Genomic DNA, 24,526 nt, shown 5'->3' with positions numbered 1-24,526 from the left:
TTTGTTTTTTTTTTTAAACTGTGGAACCTGCATACTCTTACTTATCTATTCCTGCCCTGCAGGAAAGCAAAAACATGGCTCTTTTCAACCAGTGAGGAAAAATTCAGCATGTGTTAGTCTAATTATGCTTAGGGCAAAAAGTATACTATCGGATATTAGCAGCCACAGTTCTGGGCCAAGACAGATCAAGCTTAGACCTACAGGGAAATAGGAATGAGGTTCTTAGAAGACCTTGTGATTCTGGTGTGGCTCTTCCAGGCCCCAGTGTTGTGTGTCCACCACGTCTGTCATTTTCCATGATTCCAGAGACTTTATGTAATTAGACGTAGTTTGGGGCCTTTCCTCTTGATGAGTAACCTCTTCTCCTGAGTCAAGATTCTCAGTGTCTGGGGAGTCCCTCTTTATAAAAGTATTGCGACCCCATGGACTATATATAGCCCACCAGGCTCCTCTGTCCATGGGATTCTCCAGGCACGAATACTGCAGTGGGTAGCCATTCCCTTCTCCAGAGTTCCCGACTTCTCCCTTCTTTCCGACCCAGGGATCAAACCTGGGTCTCCTGCATTGGCAGGTGTATTCTTTACCATCTGAGCCACCAGGGACACCATTTCTTTCACTTTTCACACTGTGGCAGAAGCAACTTCTGCTTTCTCTACCCAAGCCATTTAATGACAGGCATTTCTGAGGCCTGCCTTTTAAGTAAGGCTGTGAACACCCTAGGTGGAGTGTGTCCTCTCCACCTTCAGAATTACCCCGTGTTCAGGCAGTCCTCTCTGCAGGACGCTGCTCTGACTTCTGCGGTGTACACCGTGAAAGCTGGCCGTGCTGCCTGTTCTCAGCCGAGTTTCCCTCCATACTCAATCTTTGAGCTCACCATGGACTCCCCCCTCCCCCTGACTTTGATTTTCCCATACTCTTGCTTCCTAAGAGCAAATGAGCACAGCAAACCTGTGACGACATAGCCTTCTTTGACATCCAAACCAGTCTACCAGATCAGACTGATTGATACCTTTCTCCTAGGCTGGAATATGTTCAGGGTCAGGACATGTCGCTTGCCATATTGTCTGGGTCAGACTAAATTCTCTACCAGAGCCTCATCAAAGAAGTGGCTCCTACGTTTCTTAAGGCAGTAGTTGTCAGTCTTGGTTGACGACACGTTGAAGTCTTCAGAGCACTTCAGGGGTCAAGGGGGTGGGGTAGGGAGAGAGGACAGTGTCTGTTCTCCAAACAACTAAACCAGACTCTCTGTGACTGGATTCTGAGCATTGGTATTTTTGAAAACAGTCTACTGAATGTGTCATTCGGGGTTGGAAGCATTGCTTTAGCACTGAGCCGGTTAACTATTTGCTAAGTCAGTGAATAGCTGGGCCCCTGTTAGTGGCCTTTGTCCTGGAGACCATTAGGATCTGGGCAGTGGACTGCAGCCCCTGGGACAGTCTCCATGGTCAGTGAAACAGAAGAATATCAGACCCACTCAGTCAGAGGTTTCCATGGGTCCCTCTGATTTAAAAGACACATAAGATTAACTTTTTGCAGAAATACAGTTTTTAAACTATGTATTTTCTAATTTATGTGTAAATTTGTTTTACACAAAAATTTGTTTTTTAAATGAGTAAAATTTTAAACTAGAGGTGTGCATAGTGATTTGCACATGACTGTTCTGCTTCCTTAGCATTCATTCTCATTTTAAAACTCAAAATCCCCTAATTACAGCATTTTAAACTTATTTCCTGGTAATTTGTTTATCACTTTTCTTAAGCATAAACTAATTCTTCTGGTATATGTCTTAAGTTTTTATCTATGAGAATATAATTTAAATTTAGAAAGTTATCTACATTTTTCAGATAACTTAAAACCTTTTAAGTATCACACATATGCTTGGAATTTAAACCAGCTGTTTTTTTTTTTTTTTTTTTAATTAAAAGAATAGAAGAATTGTTTTAACGATGCTATTTAGTGAGAACTTAAAAAAAAAAAACCAAAGTACATGTCAGGATTCATAATTTACTTCTGAAGGAGGAAAATTGTCTAATTTTAAGAAAGTCGTCTGTTTTGTGGATGTTTAAAAATACTGTAAGGATGTGAAAGAAACCCATTTGAAAAATTGATTTAAAGTAACAAAGTAGTAAATAGATGCTACTGATTGGAAATGAGTAGGATCTCTCTTAGTCAGTTAGGTCAGAGAAAGAGTTAGATAAATGTACAATTAAGGTGAACTGTAACTTGTTATTAATTTGTTCATTGATGAAATATTTATTTTTTTTCTTTTTTAGGTTGTAAAGGCATATGATCGTGTGGAACAGGAATGGGTTGCCATTAAAATAATAAAGAACAAGAAGGCTTTTCTGAATCAAGCCCAGATAGAAGTGCGACTTCTTGAGCTCATGAACAAACATGACACTGAAATGAAATACTACATAGGTAAACAGGCAAACCAGGCATAGTGTGCCCTAACCCAGACGGTTTGAGCTAGTGATTATTCTTGTATGAAAAATATGTTAATTTTATCTTAAAGTGATTGAATAAAAAATTCAGCTGTTTCGGTTGGGAGGGCATCAATTTATATATGTTACTTAATCTACCAGTAATATTTTAAATCTTTGGGAATGTGCATTCCAGGTATATGTAGTGTAAAAACAAATGAGAGTCGCATCTTTTGTTTTCCAACTTGCACGTATCATTTGTTTGCTCTAATGATGCTTGTTTATCTAGAGAGTTCTCTTTCTGTTAACTCTAATCATTCTAGTACAGTTCAGAAATTAGAAGTGAGCGATTATGTTGTTAATGGTTACAGAAGCATTTTTGGAATGTCTGAGCCAAGATGTCAGGCTCTTCTTGAGAAATAGTAGCCCACATTTCTTGAACTCCTACTGTGTTCCTTATGCTTTTCTTCCATTGTGTGTAGCCATAGCAGTCCTTTACAGAAGGAATTAATAGTAGAATCCTTATATTACAGGTTGTTTGTACAAAGAGTAACATACCCAAGGTTTCAGGGTTCTTGGAGTGAGAATCTTAATCTGCTTTGATCTAACTCCAGAGCTTATGTCTGTTTCCTTATCCTGTCTTGTTTCTTTTGAGTACAGAAAGAGGAGCCAGAAGAATTATGAAACTAGTGAAGTCTAGGGCCAATCGATATATGGGCAAAACATCTTCTAATTATACATTCTTGAATACTGTTTTTAATCAAAGCAAGACCATTGATCGTCAGACACCACACTATTAGTTTATGTGCCACTAAAAATCAGATTGCTGCCAACTGTGAAAACAAGATGCTATTAGTTTTAAGATAGAGACTTTTGCTGTTGTTCAGTCACTAAGTCCTGTCTGACTCTTTGTGACCTCATGGACTGTAGCACACCAGGCTCCTCTGTCCTCCACTATCTCACAGAGATTGCTCAATTTCGTGTCCTTTGAGTTGGTCATTTTCTTCCACCTCCTTCTCCTTTTACCTTCAGTCTTTCCCAGCATCATGGTGTTTTCCAGTGAGTCGGCCCTTCATATCAGTTGACCAAAGCATTTTAGCTTCAGCTACAGCAACAATGAATAAAGACTTTAGGACCAATTAATTATAGACTGTTAAAAAAAATAGATGTATATTAGCAACTCACGTCAGAAATGGTAGCTTTACCTGATAAGCACGAGGTTAAGTTTTATTAGCAAAGTCCTGTTTAAGAAATGAAGAGAGAGTGTTATGTTTCTTGGTCCTCCCAAAATAATAGAAACAGAAACAAGAAATTGATGTTTAAAGGTGTATGGTTCAGATAGATTTCGTTTATGGAACACCCTTCACTCCCCATTGATATAATAAAATGAGCTTATACTGTTTTTTTCTTACTGTCTTTGTAGATATCTGATATAACCCATAGTAATAACATTTGTGTTTAAGATCCTTTCTTTTCACACTCATTGCGTGTTTGCTGTTCACTCTCAGTGAACTTAGTGTGAGGTGGGCACTTCTCCATTCAAGGGCCTTAGGAGGCTAGGAAGGATATTCTAAGGATGCTTGACTTAGAGTCTTTGAACATACCTCCCCTCTTCTTCCTCACTCTTGTGTGTTTTATTTTGAAGTTTTGCTTAAATAGTAGAGAAAATGTTGATAGCATCACTGTAATTATGTATTTCTGCTTTATTGAAAGAAAACACAGAATGTTAGCTACTTGGTTAACTTATAATAATTATTATTTTTGTTTTTAATAAACTGACTTTAGTGATTGCAGGAATCATTACAGATACTCTTGGATGAGTTTTTTTTTTAGGTTCTTATTTAGGAAGATGACGAACTCACGTACAGTGTCTCAAGAAACTGAGGTTCTGTACTGAAAAAAGCACAGAGAACTTTAGACACAGCCCTGTCAGTAGAGTTAATACATGAAATTTAAGGTGGCTGGAAGTTGCATTGCTCTTTTATGGTGTAAATAACTTTAATTTTGAAATGATTTGATCAATTTACTCTGAGTTTTACAGTCTTAAGTCTTTGAACTTTAAAAAAAAAAAATCTACTTTTTTACCGCATAGCATAATTTCTTATCTGGATTATTTGGTACCTGCCATGGTCTAGTTAAAAAAGCATTCAGTTTAGGGTCTTGCCAACCCTCCATTTTCCCTCCATTTTAAAGCTCAGTTTAAAAAACGGAACATCCATATTTGTGTCTGAGCTTTGACAGTGTCTTTAGTGCTCAGCACTTTTATAGATGCTCAGTAAGTGAATGATGAATCAGTGGGCTTGAGTGGATTGATCTTCCATCAGAAGAACATTCTGATCACAGCTTCTTAGAGGGATTTTCATAGTCACATTTGAATTCTGACATCAGTTACCTTTTGCACTCCTCTAGTGGCTGCTGCTTAATTAGATCAAAACTGTTACTTGGACCATGTCTCTGGGGTATCTTCTGTCACATGGAGCTGTGTTCTTCATTTTAAACCTATGAGCTTGGTGATTAAGAGCAGATATTAGACATTCTTCTATAACTGTTGCTGAGAGTTGAGTTGTACTGTGGACTCCTATAGAGCTGTGATAGTAGTTGTATTATGTTACTTACCCCGACTTTCCATCATTTGTGTCTGGAATGATCTAAAAACAAGAATGGCGAGCTTCCAGGGAGGAAGTTCAGGTCTACCACCAGGACAGCAGTGTATGCCTGTGCTCAGGGACCAGACACTGAGTAATGCCATAGTTGTTCCAGATGGATCTGTAGAGAAATGTCTATCTAAATTATAGCAAAAGGCCAAAATGGAGGTAGCCTTGACAGATGGTGGTTTTCTGTCATTTCCGTTGAGTTACAGGTGCTCAGTTTGGTATATGTGAGAGCTGTCATTGAGAAGGGCAGTGACTTCCTCTGGTGTGAAATTAGCATTAACACTTAACAGCACAACTTTTCAAAGTGGTTTATTGACTGTTAAGCCTTTTAAGAAGGTCAGTAGTGACACCAAGTATGTATTCTATACTCTTTCCCCATTCATAAGCCTACTCATAATTTCTTGTGATGGAGCTTTATTTTGAAATTTCCCCAAAGCTTCAATCTTGAATAAGAATCCTATGTACCAGTTTGATGAACATAATCAAATATACTGATTATGAACTCTTAGTACCTTACAACATGATTTCAAAGCCTTTGCTGTATTTGCCTAAAAGAAAAAAAAGTCTTCCTTTGACAATTGTTTTAGAAAATTATTGGTGAGATCTAAGGCTTAGCAGAGCAGATTGTGTATATATATCAAAGCCTTCCCAGAGAGGGCTGCTACGAACAGCGTTGCCACAGGCTGGACATCCCAGTGGGTGGAGCTTAGATGAAGCCATGAGGTATAGGGCTCTCTGGAAGTCAGCAGTGTTTTCTCCTACATGTGAGGATAAAATCATTATTCACAGTGTGTCAGCTTGCTGCTTGTGTTTTCAGACCTGACTTGGGCCTTCTGGTGGGACTTCTTACGTTACACTGCTTACTGGCGGACACTGGACAGTACATTGATTCAGCAGATGGCCAGTTTCGACATTCTTAACTGCTGACAGAATGTGCTGCTTACTGCAGAATGCTCATCTCCCAATTTTAATTTGATAAACTCTGCATTTGACATTGGCATTTTTAGAGTATTGTAGAGTTCACGTATGTGTTATTCTCATTTATTTTTTTTTGGTATGTATAATTTAAAAGGAAATTTTGTTTTTCTCTTTCAGTGCATTTAAAACGCCACTTTATGTTTCGAAACCATCTCTGTTTAGTTTTTGAAATGCTGTCCTACAACCTCTACGACTTGTTGAGGAACACCAATTTTCGAGGTGTCTCCCTGAACCTAACACGAAAGTTTGCACAACAGATGTGCACTGCACTGCTTTTCCTTGCGACTCCAGAACTTAGTATCATTCACTGTGACCTAAAACCTGAGAATATCCTTCTTTGTAACCCTAAACGCAGTGCAATCAAGATTGTTGACTTTGGCAGTTCTTGTCAGTTGGGGCAGAGGGTAAGTATATTGCAGAACTTGTGGTTTAAAATTAGAATTTGGTAAAACAGTGTAAGTAGATACTGAAATCTTACTAATCTGTATACAATTTGAAGGTAATTACAGGGTTGTTATCTTTAAAATCTTGAATTACCTGTGTTGATACCTGTTTTGGGTAATACCTTTTAAATGCAAACATTGATAGTAATACTTTGAATTAGAAGGTATTTGTTCTTCAAAGTTTATGTTAAATTATGTGTGTGCTAAAAGAGAGAAAACAGGATGGATATAAATTATGACGTGTGTCCAAGCTAATGGACATATTGGTTTGGTTTAGTTGCTAAGTTGTGTCTGACTCTTGTGACACCATGGACTGTAGCCCGCTAGGCTCCTCTGTCCATGGGATTCTCTAGGCAAGAATACTAGAATGGGATCTTCTTCTCCAGGGGATCTTCCCGACCCAGGGATCGAACCTGGGTCTCCTGCATTGCAGGCAGATTCTTTACCAACTGAGCTACGAGGGAAGCCCAATGGACATATTAGTTTGTGCTAAACAAACATGTTTTTGAGTGCTAAAAGCAAACATGTCCATAGCAATAAGTAGATTTAGGTTTAGTTGATATAGGAAAGCAAATTTTTCCTTCTATTCTTTCTAGCATTATGAAAACTACTCTGTTTTGCATATAAAACAAAAGTTATAGGTTGTTCTCTTTTTGAAACCAATAAGTATCACTATTTGATAATACTTTATATAAAATGTTTGTTTACTTGTAGGTATTGAACTTGCATTTCTTTTTTTTTTTTAAGGTAAAAACATAACTGACTTTCAGATATTAGTGTTTCATATTGGGTTTTCATTTCTTGTTTTTCCAAATTAGTGAAATTTTCAGTCTTGTCCAACTTTATTCTAGCTTTTAAATAAACTAGGTTAATTTAATCATAAAGGTTTATCACCAGTTAACAGGATTGTCCTTTTGTTACTTCCTGCAAATTATGGTAGCAATGCTGTATTGAAATAATTTTTTTAAATGGAAGGAATAGGAAGCAAAGTTTGCAGTTTCAGTGCCTCTGAAAATCAAGAGATGCTCGTAGTTGTTAATAAGGGATAGAGTATATTATAAATGGAAAATATGTGCCTACATTGAGTCATTTGAATAGATTGTAAGACTTGCAAAATTTTTTCCTATTTGAACCAAGTTGTATACTCTGTGTAATGTATATACTCTGTGTATTAGTAATGCTAATATCAAGCATTACTATCTCTCTCCTGCCAGATGGAGACCACTACACCTTTAGCTCAGTGACTTTTTAATCATTGGGTTGGCCAAAAGTTCATTCAGGTTTTTCCATTGCTTGGAAAAACCCGAGCGAAATTTTTGGCCAACGCGATATGTAAATGTGTCAGAATCCCATGGGAACTCATTTCCAAAATAGACTTGCAGCGGCCTTCCTCCAGGTCTGCTGGCTCAGTGTCAGAAGGTAGCAGGGTACAGCCTTGCAGATACCCCACTACTGCTCTGCAGATCACTGACTGGGTAGGTAGGTGACAGAATTCTTTCATAAGCTGGGAAACACGAGTCTCATTAGTAGCTTGTCTTGGGGCTTCAGTGTGCTCTTGGCTTCTAAAAACTCGGTAGTGTAATTCTTCTTCCTGGTCCCTTTCAGTTAGACTTTCTTCACTTCGAGAAGGCCTTAAGGTTGGGTTGACCTGCTTGTGGGTTCCTGAGCTGATTCTCAGAGGTTCAGCTGGAGTTTGGGGCGGGCCCCTGCAGCTTTCTGAGAAAGCATCTTGGTGCCACTGGATGCCCAGTTTAAGTTGGCAGGGTGTTGTTTGGTTTTCTCCCTTTTAAAATAAAGCTATCTTTGCTTTCGTGATATTTATGGATACAAATTTTAAGTGGCCAAGTGAAGATGAATTGATCTCTGAAGACATTCTCAGATTATTCCATTGCAAATAATCCATTTCAAGATTTTCTTTTTCTAGGAAGTCTTAGGATGGATGGAGGCTGACAGGGTAAAGAAGTGATTAGTCAGAAATGACCCCCAATTGAATCTTTGCATTTGCAACGATTTGCATGGCTGTGTTTCTAGATTTATCTGTGAGACTAGTACAGTACAGATGTCTGAATTTTCAATTACATTGTGCTGAGTTTGACTCTTAACACTTCGAATTAACCTGAAGAAATTTCATTCTTTAAGTTAATTTAAATATAATTTAGCTGTTAAATTAGTGGTAGCCACAGCAGCAAAGAGTAGTTAGCAGGGAAATAAACTGTTCACAATCATATTTTCTTCTAATAAGGCATTATTGTTTTAGGATATATCTTGAGTACCAGTTAGGACTGAACTAAATAAAGGGCTTGAATTTTTTATATATGCATATTATGCATTTCTAAGTCAGAGTTGCCACTCCCTTGAAACATTTAGTTCTTTAAAACAATATTCATAGTCTAATGTTGAAATCAGTAAACATTACTGATAACCCAGTTATTTTTTTTTCTGTTCATGTTAGACTTGTGTTCTTTATACAGTGTTGACTCCAATTAAACTGTTCCTGAAATCTATTTCAGATATACCAGTACATTCAGAGTCGCTTTTATCGGTCTCCAGAGGTGCTGCTGGGAATGCCTTATGACCTTGCGATTGACATGTGGTCGCTCGGGTGTATATTGGTGGAAATGCACACTGGAGAGCCTCTCTTCAGTGGAGCCAATGAGGTGCGTATGTGGTTTCTCTCTGTTCTCAGTCTCTGACAGTGTGACCTGGAAGCTGGTTTTAGGAAAATGGTCTGTTTATCAACCTAAATCATTCAAGTGTATGGTCAGTTTTAAACTTTCTTTATCCATTTAAAATTATTTCAATTATATAATGGTGAGTTTAGAATTATGAGATGGGAAGTGAGATCTTTAAATCTACCAGTGAAGGGGAATAGTAAATTACATTAGAAAATGTTAAGTCTTTTGGTATAAATTTTACAGATTTTAAGTATAATAACAGAAAAAGATGATAGTGATGAAATGAGGAACGATCCTAAAAACACTGTAAATTTTGAGAGTATGATGTGGAATTAAAGTATTAATAAATGATGACCAGTGGGATTGATAGATACATTTGATCTGAATAATTTAGGGTAAATTAGGACTCCAGAATTTTGGAGCTGCAGACAAAGTGTAATTCTTGTAGTCAACAGGTGTTCGGTCTGTGTTCTTAGAAGATCTTTGGAGGTCAGAGGCAGTGGTGGGAAGGTGAGGGCAAGGGAGAGGGGGGTCTAAGCTCTGTACAGTTGGAGGAACTGCTTTCATTGTCTTTAAAACTGTTTGTTTGTAGAGTTTTTTGTTTGTTTTGTTTTTAAAGAAAAATTAACCATTGCAGATTATGATCAGTCCATTCATTTATACATGAGAAAAGAAAGGCTAATGAAATTTCATGACACGTCAGTCAAGTAGTGTCAGAAACCTGTCCCTTCCTCCTTCCTGCTAGCTCATTTCACTCTCGCCAGTGAGCTGTTCTTTGGCAGTAATTGCTGTAGTGTGTTTCTTTGAATAATAAATAATATAAAGGTAATAGTACCTTTTTCATGGACTTAAGCACCATTAAGATCACCTGTGAATCTTCAGTGGCTGCCGTCTCACGCATGGTGAAACCAGAACCCTTTGAGTAGCTGGGAAGCCCCTCCCTCTCTCTGCCTCCCGACCTCTCTCCGCCTGTCCCTCTGTCCATCTCCCTGCCCGGTCCCCCCAGCACACAGCCCCCTCTCAGGTCCCTTGGAGGCCAGAGGGCCCACACGTTCGTGCCTGGGGGCTTTTACTCTGGCCCTCGCTTTTCTCTCCTGTCACCTGCTTGTGAAGCCTTTCACGACACCCTGTTTTAAGTTGCAGTGCCCCCCTCGCTATCACGTCCTTTTAATTTTCTCCCTGTTCTTAGTAGCCGATAGATCTGATTATGTGTGTGTTCCTTGATGATCTCTTCCTCTGTAACATAAACTTCTGGCAAAGATTTTTGTCTTTGTTCCAGTGGACATGGTTTCTAGCATATAGTAGACATTCGGGTTTTTGAGTGAATAAATTTGCACATTAAAAGATACTTTTTTATTGGGTCCACACTTTATTAAGCCTTTCATTTTTTTTTTTTCCCATTCTCCCCAAATTTTAACTTTGCAATCCCATCCAATCATTCCTTATTTTCCGTTATATCCATGATCACCTGCCATCCCATAGATATATGTATGTGTTTGCTGAATCATCTGCCCTCCCCTCTGTGGAATGTGGGACTTGGGGAGGTAGGGGCGTTATCTCTTTTGTTCATTAATGTGTATTTACTGCCCACAAGAGTGCCTGACACACAGGAGAAACTCTCTTTATCATTTGTGAATGGATGAGCCAGATGTAGGATGTTTTACAGTAGAAATTATAGGTTTTTTTGTTTTTGTTTTTAATACAGGTAGATCAGATGAATAAAATAGTGGAAGTTCTGGGTATTCCGCCTGCTCATATTCTTGACCAAGCACCAAAAGCAAGAAAGTTCTTTGAGAAGTTGCCAGATGGCACTTGGAACTTAAAGAAGACCAAAGACGGAAAACGGGTAAAATAGGGAAATAATATTTTTGAGCCTTTGTTACTTTCACTGATTGTCTTTTATAACACATTTTTTAATTTATTTGAAATCAGTGTTACTGAAGTCGGCTGTTAACAGTAGTTCTGTTGATGACTTGGGTATAGATTTTCTTCACAAGCTGGTTTTAGCTTGACCTGAGCTATCTGTATGACCTGAACAATGTTTGGTTAATGCTCAGTAGTCTCTTTGAGTCTTCATTTTGAAACTGTCTGCCTGCCTTTTGAGACTGCTGATCAAATCACCATGCCTTGTTTCCACAGTAGAGTCAGTCAGTTTGACCTTTCTCCTGATTTCTCCTGGTTTGGGTATACATTGAAATCGCAGTTAAGAATGTTGCAGCTGGGAACAGTAGAAGTCATAACTGCAGTGAATGGCCTTTTTTTGTAGTTCAGATGAGAGTAAAGGATTTCTGACTTAAGCAGTTTGTGACAAGAATCTGAACTGACTGGATGGTCCTTTGGTAGATTTCAGTTTCTTAGCTTGGATAATGGGGATTTCACATCTCCAGAATCTTTCAAAGTGAGGGTTTTAATGTGTTGGATATGTTTTAGTAATTTTCTCCTATCTGAGAACTTTTCAGGCATCTAAAATAAACCATGTCAGTTTAGTAGAATAAATGGTGACAATTTTGCATCTTGATTTACATCTTTGTTTTATATATCTGAAAATAATCATATGTTTTGTCACCTAGTTTGTTTCTAGTATTAGATGAATATACTGTATAAATATATGATTGTAATACACACACCAGACACTTTATGATTGTAGTTCTGCATTTTAACACGTAAGAAATTTTATTTTTGCTACAGTTTTTATTTTGCCCTTGAGTTTTAGCGACACTGCCACCAGGTGTCATTTCCAGTGAACTGAAGGTGATGCTTATTTGCTGTAAATTCACCTTCAGCTCTGGAGCCTTAACTTCTGATATCAAGTGGTTTTTAATAAGAATATATATATATGTAAAACGGTATCTTTCACAACTGATTTGTAACTTGCTGCATTCTGCCTTGTTCTCTAACGTTTGAGGCAGCGCAATACCCAGCAGCTCAGTTACGCCTGCTCCCCACAGGAAGGGATGGAAAATACCAAGCAGACATCCTGGGTCCTTCCGCCTCTGTCCACGTGCCTCCATCAGCCATGGCCCCTCTTCCCAGGGGAGTCCTCCTTAGCTTCACCAGCATTCAGAGTAGCTCTTACAGTTCATTTTTAATTAGCATGGAGTATATGATGCCTGCTTTACATTTTTCTTTCTCTCTGATACATACTACTACTACTTTTTCCAGTTGGAAGTCTTTTTTTCTTCTAAAATTTTTTTTCTTTATGTAAATGAAACATTTATTCATTTCCTCAATCACTGCCTTATAAAACCACAGTTAAGTCACAATGGACTGTAACCTATCATTTTCCCAAAATTGAACTATAATTATTATTATTTTAAATTATTTGAGGGGAGCATTTCACTCAGAAGTAGATTATTTTTTCCCTTAAAATTGAAAGTATCTTGACCTATGTTTAATATACATTAATTAACTGTAGATTTCATGAGATTTTCCCAAGCTACAGTTAAGCGACTGACTTAAGAAACTTAATTTTTTTAAATGTAAAATAATTACTCCTTTTTAAACAGAAATAAATTTCCAGCAACAACAAAAAAATCAAATCTGTAACCAAATGGTTACATTATGAAGATACACTAGGGATTTTAACCATGAATATGAAGAGATGTGCATGTACTATCTTTGGGTGTACTTCCTGAGGTTATTTCCTTAGTGAGTTTATTTTTACTTTTAAGTTCTCATTTTGTTTCAAGAGCCCATTTTGGCTTCCTAGTAATGAGATCCATACCTACTGGCTATTTTTTTTTCCTTTGGTGGGAGAGGGTGAAGATTTAAGATTATAAATGATACTTTTTTGTTGAAGTATAATTTATGTACAAGATGGGTATTTTAAGTTTTCACTGTTGTGTTTTAATTTTTATTTACAACAGTATATCCACTGCCTAAAACATGATGTAGACTACTCCCATCACCTCTGTCATCCACTCTCAGTTTCTGATTTCTGTCATCCTAGGTTAGTTTTGACTGTTCATAGGCAGAATTCATATAAGCGGAATCCTGAAGTATTTATTACTTTGTTTCTTTCACGTAACAGACATTATTTTTGGAGATTTGTCCGTAGTGTGTCTCAGAAATCACTCCATTTTATTGCTTCACAGTCCTTCGTTGAATGGAAATACCATAATTGATCTGTATTTACCGGTCATTGGATGTTTGGGTTGCTTCTAGTTTAGGACTGTTAGCAATAAGGCTACTGGGAACATTTTGTATCAATTTCTGTACACGTAAGTTTTCGTTTTTCTGGGGTCACTACTTACAATTGCCAGATCATAGGGTGTCTTGTGTGTTTTCTTTCTTAAGAAAATACCAGTTTCCCAAGGTTCTGTCATTTTGTATTCCCACAAGGTTATGAGAGATCCAATTGCATGACATCCTAGCCATTTCATGTGCGTTTAGCCATTCTAATGGGTATGTAGTGGTTTTCATTTGACTTCTTCCTGATTGAGAATGTTGGCCTGGCCGGCTTTTCATGTGCTCAGTAGCCATCCGCGTATCTTCTTTGGTGACCATCTTGCTAGTCTTTTGCCCATTTGTTATCGGGATGTTTGATTATTGGGCTGTAGAAGTTTTTAATATAGTGAACGTCAGTCCTCTGTCACCCGTGTGCCAGTATTTATCCCCAGACTCTGGCCTGTCTGCTTCTTTTCTTAGTAGCCGTTTTTAATAAACAAAAACTTAATTTTTTTATGAACAGTGTTTTCTTAATTCTCAGAAATCTTTACCTCCCTCAGGTTTGTGAAGATGCTCTCCTCTAAACGCTTTGGATGAGCTGCTGTGGTTGCTCCACAGTGCTGTGTCAGTGCCAGGGGGTGCGGCACGTCGACGCAGAGACACACACACACACACACACACATACACACACACACACACACACACACACACAGAGTGCTGTGTCAGTGCCAGGGGGTGCGGCACGTCGACGCAGTCACACACACACACACACACACACACACACACACACACACACACACACACACACACACACACACACACACCAGGGGTGCAGCACAGCGACGCAGTCACACACACACACACACACACACACACACACCAGGGGTGCAGCATAGCGACGCAGTCACACACACACAAACACACCAGGGGTGCAGCACAGCGACGCAGTCACACACGCACACACACACACACACACACACACACAGGCTCAGGGCCCAGGGGTGCGGCACGGCGACGCAGTCAACACACACACACACACACAGGCTTTCTCCCTGCAGGCTGCCACAGGGCTGAGTGCAGCATGCCAGGTGCTGCTCAGCAGGGCCTCGTTGGCTCTCTGTTGTGTATTTAGTGCTGTGTGTCTCTTATTCCTAATTTAGCCCTCCCACATCCCCTTCCCCTTTGCTAACCATAAATTTGTTTTCTGGGTCTGTTTCTGTTTTGAAAATAAATTCATTTGTATCTTTTTTAGATTTCACTTATGAGTAATCTATTTGAAATAATTTCACTCAATATGATCATCTCTAGGTCCATCCATGTTGCTGCAAACGGCATTATTTCATTCTTTTATATCACTGAGTAATATTTCACTGTATGTGTTGTGAAATAACACCACCACATCTTCTTTATCTAGTCATCTGTCTATGGACACTCAGGTTGCTTCCATGTCTTGGCTATTATAAATAAATAGGTCTGCAGTGAACATTGGGGTGCATTTATCTTTTTCAATTAGTTTTTTTCTGGATATTTGCCTAGGAATGGGATTGCAGTATGATATGGTAACTCTGTTTTTAGTTTCTTAAGGAACCTCCATACTCTTTCCCATAGTGGCTGCACCAGGTTACAGCCCCACTAACACTGGAAGCGGATTCTCTTTTCTCCTCTCCGGTATTTATCATGTATAGATTTTTCCATGATGGCCATTGTGAGCAGCGGGAGGTGGTACTTCATCATAGTTTTGATTTGCATTTCTCTAATAATTAAAGTGACGTTGCACATCCTCTCATGTGCTTGTTGGTCTTTTGTTGGGGAATCTTTGCATTCTTACTTAATGTGTGTCTGTGTATGTTTTATCAATAACTGGGAGAAGTGTTCATCTTTCATGATGATACTGGATTTGTCTTAATCTTCTTTTAGTTTTCTGGTTTTTGAAGCTCTCTTAATAGGTGTACCCATTTAGTATTGTTAGAACATGGTGATAAATTCAGTCTTTCATCACCATGAAATGTTCCTTTTTGTCTTTAATATTTTCTTGTGTTTACTTTGTTTGATATTATTCAAGCTATACCAGTTTTCTAATTCTTAATACTTTCATAGTATTTTTTTAAATCCTTTTAGTGTAAACCTGTTCATACTTTTGTATGTAAAATATGATTTTTAAATACAGAATGTAGTTTGAGTTATGCTTTTTAATCCAGTTGAATAGTATCTTTCTTTCACAATGAATTATTTGGTCCCTAGTTACTCAGAGGATTGGGTTTTAGACTTTTGCCATGTGTGTTTCTGCTTGTTTTATCTGTTGTTTGTTTCCCACTACTACTTTCCTGCCTTGTTTGGAGTTGAGACTTTTGGTGTTTTATTTCATCTTTTCTTCCTGACTTTATAGCTATTCCTCTTTGTGTAATTGTTAGGGTTGCTCTTATTATATGCCTCTAACTTACCAGTTGACCTTAACAAAGTGTTACATAACTTGATAAGCTGTGTGATAACCATGTGCTTTTATCTAATGCCTTCCATCTTTTGTCATCATGTATCACTCATGCGTGCATTACATACCTCACAACACAACTGCCTAAATTACAAACGACATTTAGAAGAGATTTTAAGACACATAAAAGATAAAGATAGTAACAAGTTCTTTTCAGGTTCCTAGACAGTCCAGTGGTTAGGACTTTGAGCTTTCACTGGCATGGCCCCAGGTTCAATCCCTTGTCAGGGAACTGTAAGATTCTACAAGCCACGCACTGTGGGCCAGGACCCCTCCCCTTCCCCTGCCACCCCCCCGCCCCGCCACACACACACACACACACACACACAAGTTCTTTTTACCCATAGAGTTCTTCATTTCTTGTTATTGTTCCTAAGTTCCATCTGGTATTACGTTACTTTAGCCTGAAGAACTTCCTTTAACTTTTTTATTTTGTAGTCAGTAACTTCTGCTGATGAATTCTTTTCAACAGTTGTTTATCTGAAAATACCTTTATTCACCTTTATTTTTGAAAAGATTTTTCATGGATATGGAAATTTCAGTGGGTATAGAATTGTAGGCTTACATTTCAGCTAAAGCAAATGATGTTATGACATTGTTTTCTGTATTACATTGTTTCTGAGAAGTCATTGATTTTCCTAAGTAGTGTTTTCTTTTTCTTTTTTTATTCCCTCCCTCACCCCAACCCCCCCCCCCCCAACTTTTTTTGTGCTACTTCTTCTGCAGGGCAAGGACTATTATTATTCATTTTAAGCAGTGTTTTCTTTATAAAGTATTTCTCTCTTCTTCCCCCTGGCTGACTTTGATGCCCTTTTTTTTTTTTTTTTTTTTTAAATATGTTTGATTTTTCAGCAGTTTGACTGTTAGGTTCTTGTGCATAGTTTTCTCTGTGTTTATTTTCCGTGGAGTGTGCTGAATTTGTTAGATCTGTCGGGTTGATATCTTTCATCAAAATCCTCAGACATTATCCTTTCAAATATTTGTTCTGCTTTGCTTCCTCTTCTTCTGGTAATTATCTACTTAAATATATGTTATGGTGCTTAATACCATCTTAGAGGTCTCTAGTTTATTCATCTTGTTTTCTTTTTGTATGTTAGTTTGAATCATTTCTTTGTCTCTTAGTTCACTCATTGTTTTCCGTCTGTTGAGCCCAGTCTGCTGTTAAGATCATTAAGTGGATTCTTCATTTATGATACTGCATTTTTTAGTTGTAGTGTTTTCACATTTTAATTCATCTTTAAAAATTAGTTTTAATTACCCACCTTCCCCAGTCTATTCACACATGTTGTCTAGCTTTTGAACTAAATTTTTTAAAAATTATAGTTATTTTTAAAATACTTATCTGCCACTTTCAACATTTGGGTTATTTTATATATGTGGATTTTCTACAATTTTTTTTTTCCACTTAACATGGACCCGCTTTTTGGTTTGTTTCTTGTGTCTGTAATTTTTTAAATGTATGCTGAACTTCCTGCATTTAAGAACAGCCGAGGTAGAAGTAAGTCTTACTTTTCTATGGACTGAGACTTGGCTCCTCCTCTGTCAGTCTGTTGGTGTGATGAGACTTAGTTGGTTTCATTGTGCTGTGCAGCTGAGTCTGGGCTCTGTATAGTTTGTTTGCTTGACTTAGATTCTGTTCTCCACTGTCTTCATAGGTTTTAAGCAGTGTTTGGAGACTGGGGAGATCTTTTATATCTTATGCCTAGCCAGCAGCCCACTCCTAATGTTCTGGGCCTCAGGGTGGTCTGTGTTCACACTGCTGCTCTGGCTCCAGCTTTGCCACCCTGGGGTCCTCCCTGGGGGGTCCTCACGGGGCTGTCTGCCTGTCCCACCCTTAGGCCCAGCCACTCGTAGCTGTCCTCAGTTGGTTTGGAGTTGGGCTGGATTTTCCCTCCTCACATCCGTGGCTTTCACTCCTTCTCCCACCATAGTCTCTTCTTTCCTAGGAAAGGCTTTCACTTTGCAGAGTTTAGTTAGCTCTGGTTTCTTTAATCCTCTGCACTCTGATAGGTTTCCTTTTTGATTAATTAATACGGTTGCCCCAGGTCTCAGTGGCAGCACGTGGGGGTCTTTGCTGCCTCGTGGGGGATCTTCCGTAGCCTTGCGCGAGCTCCTGGGCGTGAGGACAGCAGTTGTGATGCGTGGGCTCAGCTGCTCTGCGGCATGTGGGTGTTAGTTCCCTGACCAGGCTGGGAATCTGCGTTTCCTGAACTACAAGGCAGGTTCTTAACCACTGAACCACCAGGTCCCTGATAGATTTTTAAAAGGCAGTGATTTTGTGGTTTGCCTACCTGGCTTGTTCTTGATTTTGAAGTAAGAGTAATGGTCTCTTACAAATTGCTACATTGTACCTAGAAGCAAAATCTACTAATACTATGCTGAATAAATTCAGTGTTCATAGGGATTTTAAAGATTACCTGTTAAAATGAGTTTCCCGAAAATGTCAGCACATGTTAAAGGCAGTTTATTAAATGTATTTTCTAAAGTGAAGCATAAATAATTTGCTTTCATTTTTTTTTTTTATCTGAATATAAGCGCTAAACCCATGGTTCTTTATTAGGAGTGATGGCTAAAGCTTTTAATGAGCCACTGTTACCTAGGAAGTGCACCTGAGTTCACAGGTGTATTGGGCAGAAAAGAGGTTCGTGGCCACTGGTAGTATACTTCCTTTGTCAAGGACCACAGAGTAAAGATTTTGTTCCATATTCTTACTTGGTTCTGTTTGTTTTTACCATCTTTAAAAATGTAAAACCATTCATAGCAGGGTCTGTTTATATAAAGTAGGCTCTGAAACAGGGCATAGTTTGCTGATTCCTCCACTAGATGATCTTTATAATCATTTCTGTTTGGAGTAATTTTGAATTTCTCCTAATTGCAGCGCTTTCAGAATAGTATATGTGAAAATCTAGAAGAGCAACCCATAAAACACTCCTTTTGACAAAGGTCTCAGCATTATACTATAAGTAAGCTTATTTGATATGTTATGTAGGCTTTTACGTATTCCACCAAATTTAGAGAAAACCCCCCTTTTTTTGTCTTTTTTCTCTTTAGGAGTACAAACCACCAGGAACCCGTAAACTTCATAATATTCTCGGAGTAGAAACAGGAGGACCTGGTGGGCGTCGTGCTGGGGAATCGGGTCATACAGTAGCTGACTACTTGAAGTTCAAAGACCTCATTTTAAGGATGCTTGATTATGACCCCAAATCTCGAATTCAACCTTACTATGCCCTGCAGCACAGTTTTTTCAAGAAAACAGCTGATGAAGGTACAAACACAAGTAATAGTGTATCCACGAGTCCTGCTATGGAGCAGTCACAGTCTTCGGGCACCACCTCCAGTACGTCTTCAAGCTCAGGTCTGTAGTTCTGATACTATTTAGGCTTTTAAATGTGTGCTCTTTTCTTTACAAAGTGGGAGTTATTTCATGTGTTTTTAAAGTTTGTTAATGGGTAAGGAGTAATCCATCAGAGGGCAAACAGAAGAAACAAGAACTACTATTCCACAGCCTCCAGAACAAAAACCCACAATCAGAGAAAACTTAACAAAGTGATCACATGAATCACACTCTTGTGTAACTCAGGAAGCTATGAGCCCTGCTGTGTAGGGACCCCAGGTTGGACGGGTCATGGTGGAGACTTCTGACAAAATGCGGTCCACTGGAGAAAGGAACGGCAAGCCACTCCAGTATTCTTGCCTCGAGAGCCCCATAAACAGTATGAAAAGGAGAAGATACATGACACTGAGACATGAGGGGTGCCCCCCCACCCCCAAGTCAGTAGGTGTCCAGTGTGCTGCTGTGGTGACGAGAGGAAAGATAACTCCAGAAAGAATGAAGAGGCTGGGCCTCAGCAGAAACTTTACCCTGTTGTGAATGTGTTTGGTGGTGGAAGTAAAGTCTGATGCTGTAAAGAGCAGCATTGCATAGAACCTGGGATGTTAGGACCATGAATCTGTGTAAATTGGATGTGGTCAAGTAGGAGGTGACAAGAGTGAATATTGACTTCTTAGGAATCAGTGAACTAAAATGGACCAGAATGAGAGAATTTAATTCAGATGACCATTGTATTTACTGCTGTGGGCAAGAATCTCTTAGAAGAAATGGAATAGCCCTCATAGTCAACAAAAGAGTCCCAAATGCAGTACTGGGATGCAGTCTCAAAAATAACAGAATGATCTCTGTTTGTTTCCAAGGCAAACCATTCAGTATCACAGTAATCCATATCTATGCCTCAAACCCCTAATGCCAAAGAAGCTGAAGTTGAACAGTTCTCTGAAGACCTACAAGACCTTCTCGAACTAACACCTAAAAAAGATGTCCTTTTCATCATGGGATTGGAATCGAAAGTAGGAAATCAAGAGATACCTGGAATAACAGGCAAGTTTGACTTAGGAATACAAAATGAAGCACGGCAAAGGCCAACAGTTTTGCCAAAAGAACACGCTGGTCATAGCAAACATGCTTTTCCAACAACACAAGAGACAACTCTACACATGGACATCACTAGATGGTCAGTACCAAAATCAGGTTGTTTATATTCTTTGCAGCCAAAGATGGAGAAACTCTTTACAGTCAGCAAAAACAAGACCTGGAGCTGACCGTGGCTCAGATCATCAACTCCTTATTGCAAAATTTAGGCTTAAATTGAAGAAAGTAGGGAAAACCACTGGACCATTCAGGTATGACCTAAATCAAGTTCCTTATGATTATACAGTGGAGGTGATAAATAGATTCAAGGGATTACATCTGATAGACAGAGTGCCTGAAGAACTATGGGCCAAATTCTTAAAAACGTTACAAACCTTACGAGGTTCATAACATTGTGCAGGAGGTAGTTATCAAAATCATCTCCAAGAAAAAGAAATGCAAGAATGCAAAGAGGTTGTCTGAGGAGGCCTTACAAATAGGTGAGATGAGAACTGAAAGGCAAAGGAGAAAGGGAGAGAGATACCCAACTAAAGGCAGAGTTTCAGAGAATAGCAAGGAGAGATAAGAAAGCCTTCTTAAATGACCAGTACAAAGAAATAGAGGAAAACGATAGAATGGGAAAGACTAGAGATGTCTTCAAGAAAATTGGAGATATTAAGGGAACATTTCATGCAAGGATAGGCATGATGGAGGACAGAAACAGTAAGAACATAACAGAAGCAGAAGAGATTAATGAGAGGTGGCAAGAATACATAGAGAAACTACGAAAAAGGTCTTAGTGACCCAGATGACCACGATGGTGTGATCACTCAACTAGAGCCAGACATCCTGGAATGTGAAGTCAGGTAGACCTTGGGAAGCATCACTACAGTCAAAGTTAGTGAAAGGGATGGAGTTCCAGTAGAGCTATTTCAAATCCTAAAAGATGATGCTGTGAAAGTGCTGCACTCAATATGCCAGCAAATTTGGAAAACTCAACAGTGGGCCACAGGACTAGAAAAGGTCAGTTTTCATTCTAATCCCAAAGAAAGGCAGTGCCAAAGAATGTTCAAACTACTGAACAATTGCACTTATTTCACATGCTAGCAAGGTAATGCTCAAAATCCAAGCTAGACTTCCAACAGTACGTGTTGGAACTTTCAGATGTACAAGCTAGATTTAGAAAAGGCAGAGGAACCAGAGATCAAATTGCCAACATCTGTTGACTCATAGAAAAAGCAAGGGAATTCCAGAAAAACATCCACTTGTGCTTCATTGACTGCACTCAGACCTTTGACTGTGTGGATCACAAAAAACTATGGAAAATTCTTCAAAAGATAGGACTACCAGACCACCTTAACCTGCCTCCTGAAGAAGCCTGTATGCACATCAGGAAGAAACAGTTAAAACCGTTCATGAGCAACTGACTGGTTCCAAATCAGGAAAGGAGTATGTAACCCTGCTTATTTAACTTATATGCAGAGTACATCATGAGAAACACTGGGCTGGAAGAAGCATAAGCTGGAATCAAGATTGCCGGGAGAAATATCAATAACCTCAGATATACAGATGACACCACCCTTATGGCAGAAAGTGTAGAGGAGCTAAAGAGCCTCTTGATGAAGGTGAAAGAGGAGAGTGCAAAAGTTGGCTGAAAACTCAACATTCAAAAAATGAAGATCATGGCATCTGGTCCCATCATTTCATGGCAAATAGGTGGGGAAAAAATGGAAACAGTGACATCCTTTTATTTTCCTCGGCTCCAAAATCATTTCAGACAGTTGACTTGAAGCTATGAAATTAAAAGGTGCTTGCTCCTTGGAAGAAAAACTATGACAAACCTAGATATCATATTAAAAAGCAGAGACATTACTTTGCTGACAAAGGCCCTATAGTCAAAGCTGTGGTTTTTCCTGTAGTCATGTACAGATGCGATAGTTGGACTATAAAGAAGACTGAGTGCTGAAGAATTGATTCAAACTGTGGTGCTGGAGAAGATTCTTGAGAGTCCCTTGGACTGCAAGGAGATCAAACCAATTAATCCTAAAGGAAATCAACTGTGAATATCCATTGTAAGGACTGATGCTGAAGCTCCAATATTTTGGCCACCTGATGCGAAGAGCCAACTGATTGAAATGACACTGATTTTGGGAAAGATTGAGAGAATGAGGAGAAGGGGGCAAAAGAGGATGAGATGGTTGGATGGCATCACCGATTTATTGGACACAAGTTTGAGCAAACTCCTTGAGATAGTGAAGGACAGGGAAGCCTTGCGTGCTGTGCTCCATGGGGAAGCAAAGAGTTGGACACAACTTAGCAACTGAGCAACAACAACAAGGGAGGAATTATTTTTTGTAAGTCTATTCTTTGGGCCTGTAAAAAAATTCACAAGTTCTAAGACTTAACTGTGCATACAATAAATTCTACTTGGGAAAAAACTAGTAGCCAAATATTTAAATTGTTTTTAAGGTGGAAACAGTTTTCCCAACTTAACTGAACTTGGTCGTATTTGAGTTCAATGATTCATGTGAAAGAAGGGAATTGGGTGCTTTTCTGGTGCCCTTTCAGGTTAATAGAGGGTGTTTCAGTTTTAATGTTACAGTTTTAGGATATATCTACTTGAACACAACTAACTTCACACTCACAAGTAGTGTCGTGTTGTGATGCTCCAGGTGGATCGTCGGGGACGAGCAACAGTGGGAGAGCCAGGTCGGACCCGACGCACCAGCATCGGCACAGCGGCGGGCACTTCACGGCCGCCGTCCAGGCCATGGACTGTGAGACCCACAGTCCGCAGGTGAGCCCAGCCTGCCCTCAAGCGCACCCTCCGCCGTGCCCGAGGAGCAGTGTGGGGTGCCCCGTGTCTTTTGGGTGATTGTCGCTTCCTGCGAAGGGTCAGAGCTTCTTCTCCTGTAAGGGGTTCCAACTTACATGACTGACATAAAGCAGCACAACCTCGCAGTCATTTCCCTCCTTATTTAGAAGTAGCTAAGATTTACTGAGCGCACATGAGCCATTGCTCCAGGTACTTTTTCCTCTGTGTTTATCTCATTTACTCTGTAGCGTTTTTAGCCTTACCCTGTTTGGATTTCCATTTTACAGTGGGAACTGTGACTTCCTGGGTTCAGGTCTTTCTGCGGCTCATCATCTTAATTACTGCCTCTCCCTCCTCTCGTTATCTGTCACCACCAATGGTCCTAGGTTCTGGATCAGTTTGTGCTTTGATTTTTCAGCTCCATGTTTTGTTTTGTGCCTTGAAGTTTTTTCTTTTTTGTTCTGTTGGTTTTTCAACTGATTAAAGAGGATCTAATGAAGTAAAATTTTTTAAGGGGGTGAAGCAGATGGTAGTAATAAAAATGTTTACTAATATTTAAATACTCTGTAAAAGAGTAAGTTAATTCATCCTGAGTACTGCGTAATGATGTTTATAATGAGAGGCAAGTCTGTTGTTTAATGAGAAACACAGTGGACGCTGATGAACGTCGCCCCGTTGCTGGCCTGGGGCTGCCACGGGCTGGTGGAGAGGTGCGTGTCGGGATGTGGTCACCGCTGATTCCTGGTCCCCAGCCTGCTGGGCAGGCTCTCCTGCTTCTCACATCATCTCTTCCCACTCCCGCTCTCTCCAGTAATTGTTTCAGCCTCTTCTCCACTTCTTAGAAGCCTCTCCTCTGTTCTCCCTGACTCCTCCCTGGGTGGGGAGCACTCTTCAGAAAGGAAGCCTCACGGCCTGTCCCCAGACACCTTGCCCGGCTCCACGGGCGCTCGTCCACTGTCTCCCACCCGCGCTCTGCTGCCCGCTGCCACCCTGGGACCTCTGCTCGCCGCCTTCCCTCCGCGCCCAGCCCTCCCCAGGTGTCTCTGGACCGCAGCAGGCCTTCCCTGGCCCATGTGTTCCCTGCCCCACGTTCTGCTCTCCATGAGCTCTGTTTCCTCACCCTTTGAGAGCCCTTCTGCTGCTCCAGGCAGCCTGCTCCCAGCGTGAGCACCTGTCCTGTCGTGGCACCGGCGTCAGTTCTGAGCAGCCGGGCGGGCTCTCGGTCACTTTTCCGTCCAGTCCTCACTCGCAGTGACCCGGCTCTGGTTTCCATCTGCCCTGGGTACGCGCACAGCGTGGCCCTTTGCCCGGCCTGCCCCCTTCCGTCGTCACCTCCTTTCTGGATTCTCTTCTCCCGCTGCTGGTAAAAGTGGACGTTCCGTGCCCTCTCTCCCACCTGATAGCCCTCGGGTGACCTCATGTGTGCCTTCCAGTGTCCACAATGTCCGTCTTGATGTCAGCCACTTCACATCCTG

The 24,526-nt window shown here is 39.9% G+C and overlaps 1 protein-coding gene across 6 annotated transcripts in view; it reads left to right on the top strand.

Annotated features, from left to right (window-relative positions):
* DYRK1A (dual specificity tyrosine phosphorylation regulated kinase 1A) overlaps positions 1-24,526 on the top strand; it is a 142,154-nt gene that overhangs the window by 106,902 nt on the left and 10,726 nt on the right. For all 6 annotated transcript variants that reach the window (XM_061167325.1, XM_061167323.1, XM_061167320.1 and 3 more), the window contains 6 exons: positions 2,274-2,421; positions 6,173-6,459; positions 9,009-9,155; positions 10,879-11,019; positions 18,880-19,186; positions 22,909-23,033. In XM_061167325.1, the coding sequence (XP_061023308.1) occupies positions 2,274-2,421; positions 6,173-6,459; positions 9,009-9,155; positions 10,879-11,019; positions 18,880-19,186; positions 22,909-23,033 (1,155 nt within the window). The remainder of the gene's footprint in view (positions 1-2,273; positions 2,422-6,172; positions 6,460-9,008; positions 9,156-10,878; positions 11,020-18,879; positions 19,187-22,908; positions 23,034-24,526) is intronic.

Source organism: Dama dama, chromosome 19 (genome assembly GCF_033118175.1).
Source record: "Dama dama isolate Ldn47 chromosome 19, ASM3311817v1, whole genome shotgun sequence".
NCBI classification, from domain to species: Eukaryota; Metazoa; Chordata; class Mammalia; order Artiodactyla; family Cervidae; genus Dama; species Dama dama.
The sequence above is the reverse complement of the archived record's forward strand: the minus strand, read 5'-3'. Positions and strand labels throughout refer to the sequence as shown.